The sequence below is a fragment of the Amphiura filiformis genome, chromosome 14 (genome assembly GCF_039555335.1).
Source record: "Amphiura filiformis chromosome 14, Afil_fr2py, whole genome shotgun sequence".
In the NCBI taxonomy this organism is placed as follows: domain Eukaryota; kingdom Metazoa; phylum Echinodermata; class Ophiuroidea; order Amphilepidida; family Amphiuridae; genus Amphiura; species Amphiura filiformis.
In genome coordinates, this window is record NC_092641.1 from 53,775,340 (window position 1) to 53,792,949 (window position 17,610).

At 35.9% G+C, this 17,610-nt stretch overlaps 1 protein-coding gene across 1 annotated transcript; it reads right to left on the reverse strand.

Annotated features, from left to right (window-relative positions):
* Positions 1 to 14,805: 14,805 nt before the first annotated feature.
* Positions 14,806 to 17,050, reverse strand: LOC140169078 (uncharacterized). The gene has a single exon (XM_072192355.1). It carries the CDS (start codon positions 16,732 to 16,734, stop codon positions 15,352 to 15,354), a length of 1,383 nt encoding a protein of 460 aa, XP_072048456.1. The 5' UTR covers positions 16,735 to 17,050; the 3' UTR covers positions 14,806 to 15,351.
* Between the last annotated feature and the right edge of the window lie 560 nt (positions 17,051 to 17,610).

Here is a 17,610-nt window from a genome sequence, read left to right on the forward strand (position 1 = left end):
GGGGGCGTTGGTCTGAAAAAGGTGAAAAAGGTCGTTTTTTGACTAATACAATCCCCGAAATATGTCTTGAAACATTAAAGCGTCTTTAGGGAAAATTAGTCCCCCACTCCCCCGTGCAATGTTGAAACGTGCAAATGTGTTCAGCGTGTCTCCAAAGTGTCGCAACATTGAATGATGGGGGGTGGGGAAAGAAAAGTGTTAATTGATGGCCCAGCTTTCTTCTAATTCCAAATATTGAACATTTTTATCCACATTAAATATACACTTTGGATTTCATTCAAGATGCCTAAAGCGTTTCAACGACATTTTTCGGGGATTGTCTGAGGCAAACGCTAAAATTAACATCTGATTTTAATCTTTTGGCTATAACTTTAAAACTACTTGATAGAATCACTCCAAATTTTCAATGAATATTAGTTAGCGCATAAGCTATGATGTGGGTATAAAATAAAACAACTAATTGTATCAATTTTGACTATATCGCCCTGCACTACAAGCAGCTTGCACCCATCACCTGTGTATGTCTACAATCATAGATTGAATACAATAGCGCTCTTTTCAAACATACTAATCTTACAGATGTGAGTGATCAGCATGATATAGTTCAATGCATAGGTACCGCGTGAAAAATTTTCCATGACTATTCATTAATAGATAGGCTATGATGTGGGCACAAAATAAAACAACTCATCTTTTATTTAGGTAGTGGTCAAATAATTCTTTTGTACTCCATCCATTTGCATATCTTCTGGAGCGTGCCTATAGAGGAGATGATTTGAACTAATGACCTTATGTGCAAGCACTCTATAAGTAAAATACTTATGAAACGTATGAAACTTGAACGGGGTGGGGGTGTGTGTGGGGGGGTGTGTGTGTGTGTGTGTGTGGGGGGGGGGTTATCTTACAATTGCTATAGTGCCCATATTCATGACCTTTAAAGATGTCCGGATCTATGTTTGTCTTTATTACAATTTAAAACAAAAACAATCAATTATCATGCCATAGATAAATTAGGGTTTTAAAACTTATTTTCGTGTTTCATAATGTCAATTGTCATGAATACAGAAGAATAGTTTATCTTACAATTGCTATAGTGCCCATATTCATAACCTTTAAAGATGTCCGGATCTATTTGTGTCTTTATTACAATTTAAAAAATCAATTATCATGCCATAGATAAATTAGGGCTTTAAAACTTATTTTCGTGTTTCACAATGTCAATTGTCATGAATACAGAAGAATAGTTTACTGGTTTGAATAAGTCACACACAAAAAAAAAAAAAAAAAAAGGTGAAACTGTTGAGGCTCGAACCACTAGCCTTCCGTTTCACCGTCTGAAGTACTGTCCATTACACCACGCTGTCATGTTGAAATAATTACGGGATTCCGTGATATATGGGTGCGCATTGCATTCTCGTGATTATGAAAATGGTAAATCTCGACAGACGATTTACATTTGCTAAAATCAGTAAAATGTAAATAATGTTAGAGCTAACAAAACGTAAAATAGTAAAATTAGATGTAGTTTTTAACAAGCTTTCAAACAAAACACTTTACAAATAAAAGTTGACACCAAATCGACCTAAATTATGAATTTTGTCAACGGTTTACCATTTCTAAATTAAAGAAACTCCTTATATTAATATTCAGTATTAGGCTAGGGTAAACCGTCAAATCACTATGTGATTCAATGGGACGATTTACAATCGCACTTTACCATTTCACGCAAATAAAATATCAATTTTAAAGATATCTCTGCATGAGTAGGCCTACTTGATAAGCGTACTAATGCGATTTTGTTATTGGTTCGTTTTGTTTTGTTTTTTTCTTGGTTGTGTGGCGTTGGTCTGAAAAAGGTGAAAAGGTCGTTTTTGACTATATTGCCCTGCACTGCAGCGTTCACGCGATACCTATGCATTGAACTATATCATGCTGATCACTCACATCTGTAAGATTAGTATGTTTGAAAAGAGCGTTATTTTATTCAATCTATGATTGTAGACATACACAGGTGGGGGTGCAACCTGCTTGTAGTGCAGGGCGATATAGTCAAAATTGATACAATTAGTTGTTTTATTTTATACCCATATCATAGCTTATGCACTAACTAATATTCATTGAAAATTTGGAGTGATTCTATCAAGTAGTTTTAAAGTTATAGCCAAAAGATTAAAATCAGATGTTAATTTTAGCGTTTGCCTCATACATGTCCGGGGGGGGGGGCGTTGGTCTGAAAAAGGTGAAAAAGGTCGTTTTTTGACTATATTGCCCTGCACTGCAGCGTTCACGCGATACCTATGCATTGAACTATATCATGCTGATCACTCACATCTGTAAGATTAGTATGTTTGAAAAAGGCAAACGTTATTAATTCAATCTTAATCTTGTAGACATATAACTTTAACCTGCTTGTAGAATGCATGGCGATATAGTCAAAATTGATAATTAGTTGTTTTATTTTATATCCACATCATATCTTATGCACTAACTAATATTCATTGTAAAATTTGACTATATCGCCCTACTCAAGTAGCTTGCACTATCACCAAAATGTCTACAATCATAGATTGAATACAATAGCGCTCTTTTCAAACATACTAATCTTACAGATGTGAGTGATCAGCATGATATAGTTCAATGCATAGGTACCGCGTGAAAAATTTTCCATGACTATTCATTAATAGATAGGCTATGATGTGGGCACAAAATAAAACAACTCATCTTTTATTTAGGTAGTGGTCAAATAATTCTTTTGTACTCCATCCATTTGCATATCTTCTGGAGCGTGCCTATAGAGGAGATGATTTGAACTAATGACCTTATGTGCAAGCACTCTATAAGTAAAATACTTATGAAACGTATGAAACTTGAACGGGGTGGGGGTGTGTGTGGGGGGTGTGTGTGTGTGTGTGTGTGGGGGGGGGGGGGTTATCTTACAATTGCTATAGTGCCCATATTCATGACCTTTAAAGATTCCCGGATCTATGTTTGTCTTTATTACAATTTAAAACAAAAACAATCAATTATCATGCCATAGATAAATTAGGGTTTTAAAACTTATTTTCGTGTTTCATAATGTCAATTGTCATGAATACAGAAGAATAGTTTATCTTACAATTGCTATAGTGCCCATATTCATAACCTTTAAAGATGTCCGGATCTATTTGTGTCTTTATTACAATATAAAAAAATCAATTATCATGCCATAGATAAATTAGGGCTTTAAAACTTATTTTCGTGTTTCACAATGTCAATTGTCATGAATACAGAAGAATAGTTTACTGGTTTGAATAAGTCACACACAAAAAAAAAAAAAAAAAAAAAGGTGAAACTGTTGAGGCTCGAACCACTAGCCTTCCGTTTCACCGTCTGAAGTACTGTCCATTACACCACGCTGTCATGTTGAAATAATTACGGGATTCCGTGATATATGGTTGCGCATTGCATTCTCGTGATTATGAAAATGGTAAATCTCGACAGACGATTTACATTTGCTAAAATCAGTAAAATGTAAATAATGTTAGAGCTAACAAAACGTAAAATAGTAAAATTAGATGTAGTTTTTAACAAGCTTTCAAACAAAACACTTTACAAATAAAAGTTGACACCAAATCGACCTAAATTATGAATTTTGTCAACGGTTTACCATTTCTAAATTAAAGAAACTCCTTATATTAATATTCAGTATTAGGCTAGGGTAAACCGTCAAATCACTATGTGATTCAATGGGACGATTTACAATCGCACTTTACCATTTCACGCAAATAAAATATCAATTTTAAAGATATCTCTGCATGAGTAGGCCTACTTGATAAGCGTACTAATGCGATTTTGTTATTGGTTCGTTTTTTTTTGTTTTTTGCTCGGGGGGGGGCGTTGGTCTGAAAAAGGTGAAAAGGTCGTTTTTGACTATATTGCCCTGCACTGCAGCGTTCACGCGATACCTATGCATTGAACTATATCATGCTGATCACTCACATCTGTAAGATTAGTATGTTTGAAAAGAGCGTTATTTTATTCAATCTATGATTGTAGACATACACAGGTGGGGTGCAACCTGCTTGTAGTGCAGGGCGATATAGTCAAAATTGATACAATTAGTTGTTTTATTTTATACCCATATCATAGCTTATGCACTAACTAATATTCATTGAAAATTTGGAGTGATTCTATCAAGTAGTTTTAAAGTTATAGCCAAAAGATTAAAATCAGATGTTAATTTTAGCGTTTGCCTCATACATGTCCGGGGGGCGTTGGTCTGAAAAAAAAGGTAAAAGGTCGTTTTTTGAAATATGTCTTGAAACATTAAAGCGTCTTTAGGGATTGAACTATATCATGCTCCCACTCACTCCCCATAAAATTAGCAATGTTTGAAACGTGCAAATGTGTTCAATCGTTTGTCATCCAAAGTGTCGCAACATTGAATGATGGCAATGTTGAAACGTTCAAATGTGATAAATTAAAGTGTTTTATTGATGATGGGGGGGGGAAGGGAAAATGTTAATTGATGGCCCAGCTTTCTTCTAATTCCAAATATTGAACATTTTTATCCACATTAAATATACACTTTGGATTTCATTCAAGATGCCTAAAGCGTTTCAACGACATTTTTCGGGGATTGTCTGAGGCAAACGCTAAAATTAACATCTGATTTTAATCTTTTGGCTATAACTTTAAAACTACTTGATAGAATCACTCCAAATTTTCAATGAATATTAGTTAGCGCATAAGCTATGATGTGGGTATAAAATAAAACAACTAATTGTATCAATTTTGACTATATCGCCCTGCACTACAAGCAGCTTGCACCCATCACCTGTGTATGTCTACAATCATAGATTGAATACAATAGCGCTCTTTTCAAACATACTAATCTTACAGATGTGAGTGATCAGCATGATATAGTTCAATGCATAGGTACCGGTGAAAAATTTTCCATGACTATTCATTAATAGATAGGCTATGATGTGGGCACAAAATAAAACAACTCATCTTTTATTTAGGTAGTGGTCAAATAATTCTTTTGTACTCCATCCATTTGCATATCTTCTGGAGCGTGCCTATAGAGGAGATGATTTGAACTAATGACCTTATGTGCAAGCACTCTATAAGTAAAATACTTATGAAACGTATGAAACTTGAACGGGGTGGGGGTGTGTGGGGGTGTGTGTATGTGTGTGTGTGTGGGGGGGGGTTATCTTACAATTGCTATAGTGCCCATATTCATGACCTTTAAAGATGTCCGGATCTATGTTTGTCTTTATTACAATTTAAAACAAAAACAATCAATTATCATGCCATAGATAAATTAGGGTTTTAAAACTTATTTTCGTGTTTCATAATGTCAATTGTCATGAATACAGAAGAATAGTTTATCTTACAATTGCTATAGTGCCCATATTCATAACCTTTAAAGATGTCCGGATCTATTTGTGTCTTTATTACAATTTTAAAAATCAATTATCATGCCATAGATAAATTAGGGCTTTAAAACTTATTTTCGTGTTTCACAATGTCAATTGTCATGAATACAGAAGAATAGTTTACTGGTTTGAATAAGTCACACACAAAAAAAAAAAGAAAAAGGTGAAACTGTTGAGGCTCGAACCACTAGCCTTCCGTTTCACCGTCTGAAGTACTGTCCATTACACCACGCTGTCATGTTGAAATAATTACGGGATTCCGTGATATATGGGTGCGCATTGCATTCTCGTGATTATGAAAATGGTAAATCTCGACAGACGATTTACATTTGCTAAAATCAGTAAAATGTAAATAATGTTAGAGCTAACAAAACGTAAAATAGTAAAATTAGATGTAGTTTTTAACAAGCTTTCAAACAAAACACTTTACAAATAAAAGTTGACACCAAATCGACCTAAATTATGAATTTTGTCAACGGTTTACCATTTCTAAATTAAAGAAACTCCTTATATTAATATTCAGTATTAGGCTAGGGTAAACCGTCAAATCACTATGTGATTCAATGGGACGATTTACAATCGCACTTTACCATTTCACGCAAATAAAATATCAATTTTAAAGATATCTCTGCATGAGTAGGCCTACTTGATAAGCGTACTAATGCGATTTTGTTATTGGTTCGTTTTGTTTTGTTTTTTGCTCGGGGGGCGTTGGTCTGAAAAAGGTGAAAAGGTCGTTTTTGACTATATTGCCCTGCACTGCAGCGTTCACGCGATACCTATGCATTGAACTATATCATGCTGATCACTCACATCTGTAAGATTAGTATGTTTGAAAAGAGCGTTATTTTATTCAATCTATGATTGTAGACATACACAGGTGGGGTGCAACCTGCTTGTAGTGCAGGGCGATATAGTCAAAATTGATACAATTAGTTGTTTTATTTTATACCCATATCATAGCTTATGCACTAACTAATATTCATTGAAAATTTGGAGTGATTCTATCAAGTAGTTTTAAAGTTATAGCCAAAAGATTAAAATCAGATGTTAATTTTAGCGTTTGCCTCATACATGTCCGGGGGGCGTTGGTCTGAAAAAGGTGAAAAAGGTCGTTTTTGACTATATTGCCCTGCACTGCAGCGTTCACGCGATATCCTATGCATTGAACTATATCATGCTGATCACTCACATCTGTAAGATTAGTATGTTTGAAAAGCTAAAATTATTGTATTCAATCTATGATTGTAACATACACAGGTAGAATCACCCAAATTTTCAACCTGCTTGTAGTGCATGGCGATATAGTCAAAATTGATACAATTAGTTGTTTTATTTTATACCCATATCATAGCTTATGCACTAACTAATATTCATTGAAAATTTGGAGTGATTCTATCAAGTAGTTTTAAAGTTATAGCCAAAAGATTAAAATCATAATCTTACAGATGTGAGTGATCAGCATGATATAGTTCAATGCATAGGTACCGGGTGAAAAATTTTCCATGACTATTCATTAATAGATAGGCTATGATGTGGGCACAAAATAAAACAACTCATCTTTTATTTAGGTAGTGGTCAAATAATTCTTTTGTACTCCATCCATTTGCATATCTTCTGGAGCGTGCCTATAGAGGAGATGATTTGAACTAATGACCTTATGTGCAAGCACTCTATAAGTAAAATACTTATGAAACGTATGAAACTTGAACGGGGTGGGTGTGTGTGGGTGTATGTGTGTGTGTGTGTGTGGGGGGGGGTTATCTTACAATTGCTATAGTGCCCATATTCATGACCTTTAAAGATGTCCGGATCTATGTTTGTCTTTATTACAATTTAAAACAAAAACAATCAATTATCATGCCATAGATAAATTAGGGTTTTAAAACTTATTTTCGTGTTTCATAATGTCAATTGTCATGAATACAGAAGAATAGTTTATCTTACAATTGCTATAGTGCCCATATTCATAACCTTTAAAGATGTCCGGATCTATTTGTGTCTTTATTACAATTTAAAAAAATCAATTATCATGCCATAGATAAATTAGGGCTTTAAAACTTATTTTCGTGTTTCACAATGTCAATTGTCATGAATACAGAAGAATAGTTTACTGGTTTGAATAAGTCACACACAAAAAAAGAAAAAAAAAGGTGAAACTGTTGAGGCTCGAACCACTAGCCTTCCGTTTCACCGTCTGAAGTACTGTCCATTACACCACGCTGTCATGTTGAAATAATTACGGGATTCCGTGATATATGGGTGCGCATTGCATTCTCGTGATTATGAAAATGGTAAATCTCGACAGACGATTTACATTTGCTAAAATCAGTAAAATGTAAATAATGTTAGAGCTAACAAAACGTAAAATAGTAAAATTAGATGTAGTTTTTAACAAGCTTTCAAACAAAACACTTTACAAATAAAAGTTGACACCAAATCGACCTAAATTATGAATTTTGTCAACGGTTTACCATTTCTAAATTAAAGAAACTCCTTATATTAATATTCAGTATTAGGCTAGGGTAAACCGTCAAATCACTATGTGATTCAATGGGACGATTTACAATCGCACTTTACCATTTCACGCAAATAAAATATCAATTTTAAAGATATCTCTGCATGAGTAGGCCTACTTCAGATAAGCGTACTAATGCGATTTTGTTATTGGTTCGTTTTGTTTTGTTTTTTTTTTTGCTCGGGGGGGGGGGGCGTTGGTCTGAAAAAAGGTGAAAAGGTCGTTTTTTGACTATATTGCCCTGCACTGCAGCGTTCACGCGATACCTATGCATTGAACTATATCATGCTGATCACTCACATCTGTAAGATTAGTATGTTTGAAAAGAGCGTTATTTTATTCAATCTATGATTGTAGACATACACAGGTGGGGGTGCAACCTGCTTGTAGTGCAGGGCGATATAGTCAAAATTGATACAATTAGTTGTTTTATTTTATACCCATATCATAGCTTATGCACTAACTAATATTCATTGAAAATTTGGAGTGATTCTATCAAGTAGTTTTAAAGTTATAGCCAAAAGATTAAAATCAGATGTTAATTTTAGCGTTTGCCTCATACATGTCCGGGGGGCGTTGGTCTGAAAAAGGTGAAAAAGGTCGTTTTTGACTATATTGCCCTGCACTGCAGCGTTCACGCGATACCTATGCATTGAACTATATCATGCTCCACATTGCACTAACTAATATTCATTGAAAATTTGGAGTGATTCTATCAAGTAGTTTTAAAGTTATAGCCCCAAGATTAAAATCCCCGTGCAATGCGTCTTTAGGGAAAATTAGTCCCCCACTCCCCCGTGCAATGTTGTTATATACCTATAATGCAAATATCATGCTGATCGTTCAAATGTGTTCAGCGTGTCTCCAAAGTGTCGCAACATTGAATGATGGGGGTGGGGAAGGAAAAGTGTTAATTGATGGCCCAGCTTTCTTCTAATTCCAAATATTGAACATTTTTATCCACATTAAATATACACTTTGATTTCATTCAAGATGCCTAAAGCGTTTCAACGACATTTTTCGGGGATTGTCTGAGGCAAACGCTAAAATTAACATCTGATTTTAATCTTTTGGCTATAACTTTAAAACTACTTGATAGAATCACTCCAAATTTTCAATGAATATTAGTTAGCGCATAAGCTATGATGTGGGTATAAATAAAACAACTAATTGTATCAATTTTGACTATATCGCCCTGCACTACAAGCAGCTTGCACCCATCACCTGTGTATGTCTACAATCATAGATTGAATACAATAGCGCTCTTTTCAAACATACTAATCTTACAGATGTGAGTGATCAGCATGATATAGTTCAATGCATAGGTACCGGGTGAAAAATTTTCCATGACTATTCATTAATAGATAGGCTATGATGTGGGCACAAAATAAAACAACTCATCTTTTATTTAGGTAGTGGTCAAATAATTCTTTTGTACTCCATCCATTTGCATATCTTCTGGAGCGTGCCTATAGAGGAGATGATTTGAACTAATGACCTTATGTGCAAGCACTCTATAAGTAAAATACTTATGAAACGTATGAAACTTGAACGGGGTGGGGGTGTGTGGGGGTGTGTGTATGTGTGTGTGTGTGTGGGGGGGGGGGTTATCTTACAATTGCTATAGTGCCCATATTCATGACCTTTAAAGATGTCCGGATCTATGTTTGTCTTTATTACAATTTAAAACAAAAACAATCAATTATCATGCCATAGATAAATTAGGGTTTTAAAACTTATTTTCGTGTTTCATAATGTCAATTGTCATGAATACAGAAGAATAGTTTATCTTACAATTGCTATAGTGCCCATATTCATAACCTTTAAAGATGTCCGGATCTATTTGTGTCTTTATTACAATTTAAAAAATCAATTATCATGCCATAGATAAATTAGGGCTTTAAAACTTATTTTCGTGTTTCACAATGTCAATTGTCATGAATACAGAAGAATAGTTTACTGGTTTGAATAAGTCACACACAAAAAAAAAAAAAAAAAAAAAAAGGTGAAACTGTTGAGGCTCGAACCACTAGCCTTCCGTTTCACCGTCTGGAGTACTGTCCATTACACCACGCTGTCATGTTGAAATAATTACGGGATTCCGTGATATATGGGTGCGCATTGCATTCTCGTGATTATGAAAATGGTAAATCTCGACAGACGATTTACATTTGCTAAAATCAGTAAAATGTAAATAATGTTAGAGCTAACAAAACGTAAAATAGTAAAATTAGATGTAGTTTTTAACAAGCTTTCAAACAAAACACTTTACAAATAAAAGTTGACACCAAATCGACCTAAATTATGAATTTTGTCAACGGTTTACCATTTCTAAATTAAAGAAACTCCTTATATTAATATTCAGTATTAGGCTAGGGTAAACCGTCAAATCACTATGTGATTCAATGGGACGATTTACAATCGCACTTTACCATTTCACGCAAATAAAATATCAATTTTAAAGATATCTCTGCATGAGTAGGCCTACTTGATAAGCGTACTAATGCGATTTTGTTATTGGTTCGTTTTGTTTTGTTTTTTGCTCGGGGGGGGGGGCGTTGGTCTGAAAAAGGTGAAAAGGTCGTTTTTTGACTATATTGCCCTGCACTGCAGCGTTCACGCGATACCTATGCATTGAACTATATCATGCTGATCACTCACATCTGTAAGATTAGTATGTTTGAAAAGAGCGTTATTTTATTCAATCTATGATTGTAGACATACACAGGTGGGGGTGCAACCTGCTTGTAGTGCAGGGCGATATAGTCAAAATTGATACAATTAGTTGTTTTATTTTATACCCATATCATAGCTTATGCACTAACTAATATTCATTGAAAATTTGGAGTGATTCTATCAAGTAGTTTTAAAGTTATAGCCAAAAGATTAAAATCAGATGTTAATTTTAGCGTTTGCCTCATACATGTCCGGGGGGGGGGCGTTGGTCTGAAAAAGGTGAAAAAGGTCGTTTTTTGACTATATTGCCCTGCACTGCAGCGTTCACGCGATACCTATGCATTGAACTATATCATGCTGATCACTCACATCTGTAAGATTAGTATGTTTGAAAAGAGCGTTATTGTATTCAATCTATGATTGTAGACATACACAGGTGGGGGTGCAACCTGCTTGTAGTGTGCATGGCGATATAGTCAAAATTGATACAATTAGTTGTTTTATTTTATACCCATATCATAGCTTATGCACTAACTAATATTCATTGAAAATTTGGAGTGATTCTATCAAGTAGTTTTAAAGTTATAGCCAAAAGATTAAAATCAGATGTTAATTTTAGCGTTTGCCTCATACAATCCCCCCAAATATGTCTTGAAACATTAAAGCGTCTTTAGGGAAAATTAGTTCCCCACTCCCCGTGCAATGTTGAAACGTTCAAATGTGTTCAGCGTGTCTCCAAAGTGTCGCAACATTGAATGATGGGGGTGGGGAAGGAAAAGTGTTAATTGATGGCCCAGCTTTCTTCTAATTCCAAATATTGAACATTTTTATCCACATTAAATATACACTTTGGATTTCATTCAAGATGCCTAAAGCGTTTCACGACATTTTTCGGGGATTGTCTGAGGCAAACGCTAAAATTAACATCTGATTTTAATCTTTTGGCTATAACTTTAAAACTACTTGATAGAATCACTCCAAATTTTCAATGAATATTAGTTAGCGCATAAGCTATGATGTGGGTATAAAATAAAACAACTAATTGTATCAATTTTGACTATATCGCCCTGCACTACAAGCAGCTTGCACCCATCACCTGTGTATGTCACAATCATAGATTGAATACAATAGCGCTCTTTTCAAACATACTAATCTTACAGATGTGAGTGATCAGCATGATATAGTTCAATGCATAGGTACCGGGTGAAAAATTTTCCATGACTATTCATTAATAGATAGGCTATGATGTGGGCACAAAATAAAACAACTCATCTTTTATTTAGGTAGTGGTCAAATAATTCTTTTGTACTCCATCCATTTGCATATCTTCTGGAGCGTGCCTATAGAGGAGATGATTTGAACTAATGACCTTATGTGCAAGCACTCTATAAGTAAAATACTTATGAAACGTATGAAACTTGAACGGGGTGGGGGTGTGTGTGGGGGGGTGTATGTGTGTGTGTGTGTGGGGGGGGGGGGGGTTATCTTACAATTGCTATAGTGCCCATATTCATGACCTTTAAAGATGTCCGGATCTATGTTTGTCTTTATTACAATTTAAAACAAAAACAATCAATTATCATGCCATAGATAAATTAGGGTTTTAAAACTTATTTTCGTGTTTCATAATGTCAATTGTCATGAATACAGAAGAATAGTTTATCTTACAATTGCTATAGTGCCCATATTCATAACCTTTAAAGATGTCCGGATCTATTTGTGTCTTTATTACAATTTAAAAAAATCAATTATCATGCCATAGATAAATTAGGGCTTTAAAACTTATTTTCGTGTTTCACAATGTCAATTGTCATGAATACAGAAGAATAGTTTACTGGTTTGAATAAGTCACACACAAAAAAAAAAAAAAAAAAGGTGAAACTGTTGAGGCTCGAACCACTAGCCTTCCGTTTCACCGTCTGAAGTACTGTCCATTACACCACGCTGTCATGTTGAAATAATTACGGGATTCCGTGATATATGGGTGCGCATTGCATTCTCGTGATTATGAAAATGGTAAATCTCGACAGACGATTTACATTTGCTAAAATCAGTAAAATGTAAATAATGTTAGAGCTAACAAAACGTAAAATAGTAAAATTAGATGTAGTTTTTAACAAGCTTTCAAACAAAACACTTTACAAATAAAAGTTGACACCAAATCGACCTAAATTATGAATTTTGTCAACGGTTTACCATTTCTAAATTAAAGAAACTCCTTATATTAATATTCAGTATTAGGCTAGGGTAAACCGTCAAATCACTATGTGATTCAATGGGACGATTTACAATCGCACTTTACCATTTCACGCAAATAAAATATCAATTTTAAAGATATCTCTGCATGAGTAGGCCTACTTGATAAGCGTACTAATGCGATTTTGTTATTGGTTCGTTTTGTTTTGTTTTTTGCTCGGGGGGCGTTGGTCTGAAAAAGGTGAAAAGGTCGTTTTTGACTATATTGCCCTGCACTGCAGCGTTCACGCGATACCTATGCATTGAACTATATCATGCTGATCACTCACATCTGTAAGATTAGTATGTTTGAAAAGAGCGTTATTTTATTCAATCTATGATTGTAGACATACACAGGTGGGGGGTGCAACCTGCTTGTAGTGCAGGGCGATATAGTCAAAATTGATACAATTAGTTGTTTTATTTTATACCCATATCATAGCTTATGCACTAACTAATATTCATTGAAAATTTGGAGTGATTCTATCAAGTAGTTTTAAAGTTATAGCCAAAAGATTAAAATCAGATGTTAATTTTAGCGTTTGCCTCATACATGTCCGGGGGGGGGGCGTTGGTCTGAAAAAGGTGAAAAAGGTCGTTTTTTGACTATATTGCCCTGCACTGCAGCGTTCACGCGATACCTATGCATTGAACTATATCATGCTGATCACTCACATCTGTAAGATTAGTATGTTTGAAAAGAGCGTTATTGTATTCAATCTATGATTGTAGACATACACAGGTGGGGGTGCAACCTGCTTGTAGTGCATGGCGATATAGTCAAAATTGATACAATTAGTTGTTTTATTTTATACCCATATCATAGCTTATGCACTAACTAATATTCATTGAAAATTTGGAGTGATTCTATCAAGTAGTTTTAAAGTTATAGCCAAAAGATTAAAATCAGATGTTAATTTTAGCGTTTGCCTCATACAATCCCCGAAATATGTCTTGAAACATTAAAGCGTCTTTAGGGAAAATTAGTCCCCCACTCCCCGTGCAATGTTGAAACGTTCAAATGTGTTCAGCGTGTCTCCAAAGTGTCGCAACATTGAATGATGGGGGGTGGGGAAGAGAAAAGTGTTAATTGATGGCCCAGCTTTCTTCTAATTCCAAATATTGAACATTTTTATCCACATTAAATATACACTTTGGATTTCATTCAAGATGCCTAAAGCGTTTCAACGACATTTTTCGGGGATTGTAGATCTACTACTGATTGGCATTGATGAAATAGTCAAATAATGTTGGTATTAGCATTGATGAAATAGGTGTCTACTGTTGATATTGGTGTTGATCAAATAGCTTATCTACTCCTGATACTGGCATTGTTGAAATAGCTAATCATATGCTGATATTGCCCCCCCACTTCTGAGGCAACCCCCCCCCCCAAATTACGTAAATTTCCACTGTTGGCTGCAATTTTGCGCAAATTTGTCTATTTCCCCCGCCCCCCTGAAATTCACTTTGCCCCTCCCAATTCAGTGGCGTACCGTGGCGCCCCAACCCGGGGGGGGAGCTGAAGAAAATTCAATTTTGCCGCCTTCCTCAACAGCCCGAAAAGGTTGACCCAATTTTTTCTCGGTCGTTTGAAAAAGTGAAGAGCAAAAAAAAAAAAAGGGGTTTCAGGCGCTAGCGCCTAAAAGCAGCACATTTTGATGTATAGTACCATTTTTCAAAATTTTATGCTTTATCAAATTTTTCCGCCCTTTTTTATTTACTAATTCTTTTTACCGCCCCCTTCGTTTTTGCCGCCCCTTCTTCTTCCGCCACCCCTTCATTTTCGCCGCCCCTTCATTTTCGCCGCCCCTGCTTTTACCCCAGGGGCTGGCACCCCCAAAGCCCCCCCAAAATATGTGCATGCAATTCCCCCGAAAAAAAAATTCCTGGTGCCGCCGCAGATTATTGCATGACTTTTCTAATTAAAATTCATTACACACTGGTCCCCCATGCCGTGGAGGAACTGAACTACCCCTCCCCTCAGACACCCCTATATGCAGCACTAAGACATCAAAAGTCCCACTTTTTAAATATGCCCCTTCCCAAATTACCCAGGGGGGCCACTCAAGTATGATAGTGTATGCATGTGTGACCAAATTTTCTTTAAACGCCCCCTAAACGAGTTTTACCCTATCAGCAAATTTAGGGCCTTAGTAAGGTAATTTAATATAAAATTCACCCCCTAATGAGTTTTTTGGATAGTAAAAATGAAAAAATGTACCCTTTATGGACTCGTAATTTTCCAAAAATTTGAAAAATTACCCTAAACAAGTTGTTCAGTTTCAGGAAACTACCCTTATTCTTGAAAATCAGTGTTTTTTAGACCCTAATTGCGTCACTCGCGTCACTTGCCTTGCCTAAAAAAACACCCACTTTTCCTTGTGTTTTTGGTCACGCATGTGTACAGACCATTTATGTGAGTGGCCCCCCGGGCCAAAATAATTCCTGGCAACAAGTTTGGGCATGGTCAAAGTAACCTAATGACCAGAACATGTCTCACTTTAAAGTATTTGTCTCTTCTCTTGTATGTATCTTTTCATGGCGCGACCGATGACCGCAATTACCAAAACTTTTACCGCAGTGACGGCACACATACGGCTTCTCTCCTGTGTGAGTTCTCTCATGCGTTCTACGATTACTGTACCCACTGAAATGCTTCGTACAATATCTACATTTGTGAGGTTTCTCACCCGTATGTGTAGTCTCATGAGATTTGAGAGTAGTGTTATAATTAAAACGCTTATTACAGTACGAACATTTGTACGGATATTCCTTCGTGTGGATACGTTCGTGAGATCGCATGCCAAATTTCGAACCAAAACACTTCTCACAGAATCTGCATTTCCAACTTTTCTCCTTCGTGTGTGTTCGTAGATGGTTTTTCAAAACAACCGATACAGAAAAACGTTTAGTACAAAAACCACATTTGAATGGTTTTTCCCCTGTGTGTGTTCGTTCATGAACTTTCAACGTACCTGCTTGTCGAAAAAATTTATCGCAATATCGACATTTGTAAGGTTTTTCTCCGGTGTGAATTCTCTCATGTCGTTTTAAATTCCCTCCAAAGTTAAATTCTGCATTGCATACCTTACATACATACGGTTTCTCCACCTTATGAATGTTTTCGTGCTCCATACAGTTACCTTTATAGACGAAACGCTTGCTGCAAAAGCTACATTTGAAAGGTCGATGTTCTTTATGTCTCATGACGTGGCGTGTCATAGTAGACTTACTGTGAAAGCTTTCATTACATATCAGACATTGATAAGGTGTCTCACCGGTATGAATCCTCTCATGGTTTTTCAAATGACTTGATTGTGCAAATGTCTTCAAGCAATAAACACATTTATACGGCTTTTCTCCTCGGTGCGTTTTCTCATGTTGCTTGCAAGTCGTAGTCGTAGTAAAACACATATTACAGTACTGACACTTAAACGGTTTTTCTCCGGTGTGCCTCATTTCATGTTCTCTTCGATGATGCAACAGGCGAAAATGCTTGCTGCAGTATCGACACGGGTACGGTTTCTCACCAGAATGAGTCTGATTATGCCGTTTCAAGTTTACCGCTTGCTTAAAAGTCTTACCACAATAATCGCACTTGTAAGGTGATTCGCCTGAATGCGTCAGTAAATGTTTGGACAAACCGCTGTGGTTTGTGAAGCATTTACTGCAATGTTGGCAATGGTAGTTTTTTTCTCCGGTATGTATTTTTTCATGTTGTTTAATCCCTTGCCAGTGGGCAAACCTTTTGCTACAGTACGTGCATTTGTATGGCTTAACACCTGTGTGCGTCCTTTCATGTTCCTCCATATGAAAAGTCCCCGCAAATCGTTTATGACAATGCCGGCATTGATGAGGTTTATTTCCCGAATGCACCATTTCGTGGAGTTTCCGCTGAGTTCCTGAAGTGAATGTTTTGTCGCATAGGTGACATTTATAGGGTTTTTCACCGGTGTGTATCCGTTTATGCAATGCTAGGTACGTCTTTTGAGCAAAACCCCTATTGCAGTATGGACATTTGTGCGGTTTCTCCCCTGTGTGGGTAAAAGTGTGTCGTTGCAAGTGATCCTTGCGTTTGAAACATGTCTGACAAATTTCACACTGATAGGGTTTTATTCTCGAAACCACAGTTTGTTTACTACATTTTGATTTCGGTTCCTTCACTGAGTGTGTCAGTTCATGTCGTTGTAAGGAATCCTTGAATTGGAAATGTGCCGTGCAAATTTTACGCTGTTGGTTTTTTTTGTCCAAAACCACTTCTTGCTTTGTACTAGGCCTACATCCCACACCTGGTTTCAATGTGTTTAAAAATTCAAAGACATTCTCACTATGTGGATTTTCAGGAGGTTTGGTGTGTGTTATTGTACACTCTTGTAAGAATTTCATGTGTTTTGAACTTTTACTACAGTCTATGAATTGCAGATTTTGATTTTGGATTGTTCCCGAGATGTTATTGTTGTCATCTCTATTTCTAGACCATGCCACGCATGTTTCTTTTCTTTCACCATAGATTAATTCTTTTTGTTCAATATCACTTAAAAAGACCTTGTTGCAGTTTTGACAAACACTTGCATTATTCCACTTTGCGAAAAATAAATTATGATAATTTTGGTTGAAGCTCCAAAAGTAAATAAAAGTTACTCCACAAAACATACATATCTTCTTGCCATGATCGTTCGTTATTATTTTTTTACTTGCAGCTTTCTTGCGTAGGATTCGAACGCAGCGAGGGTTATCGTACCAGTACGTTGTGAT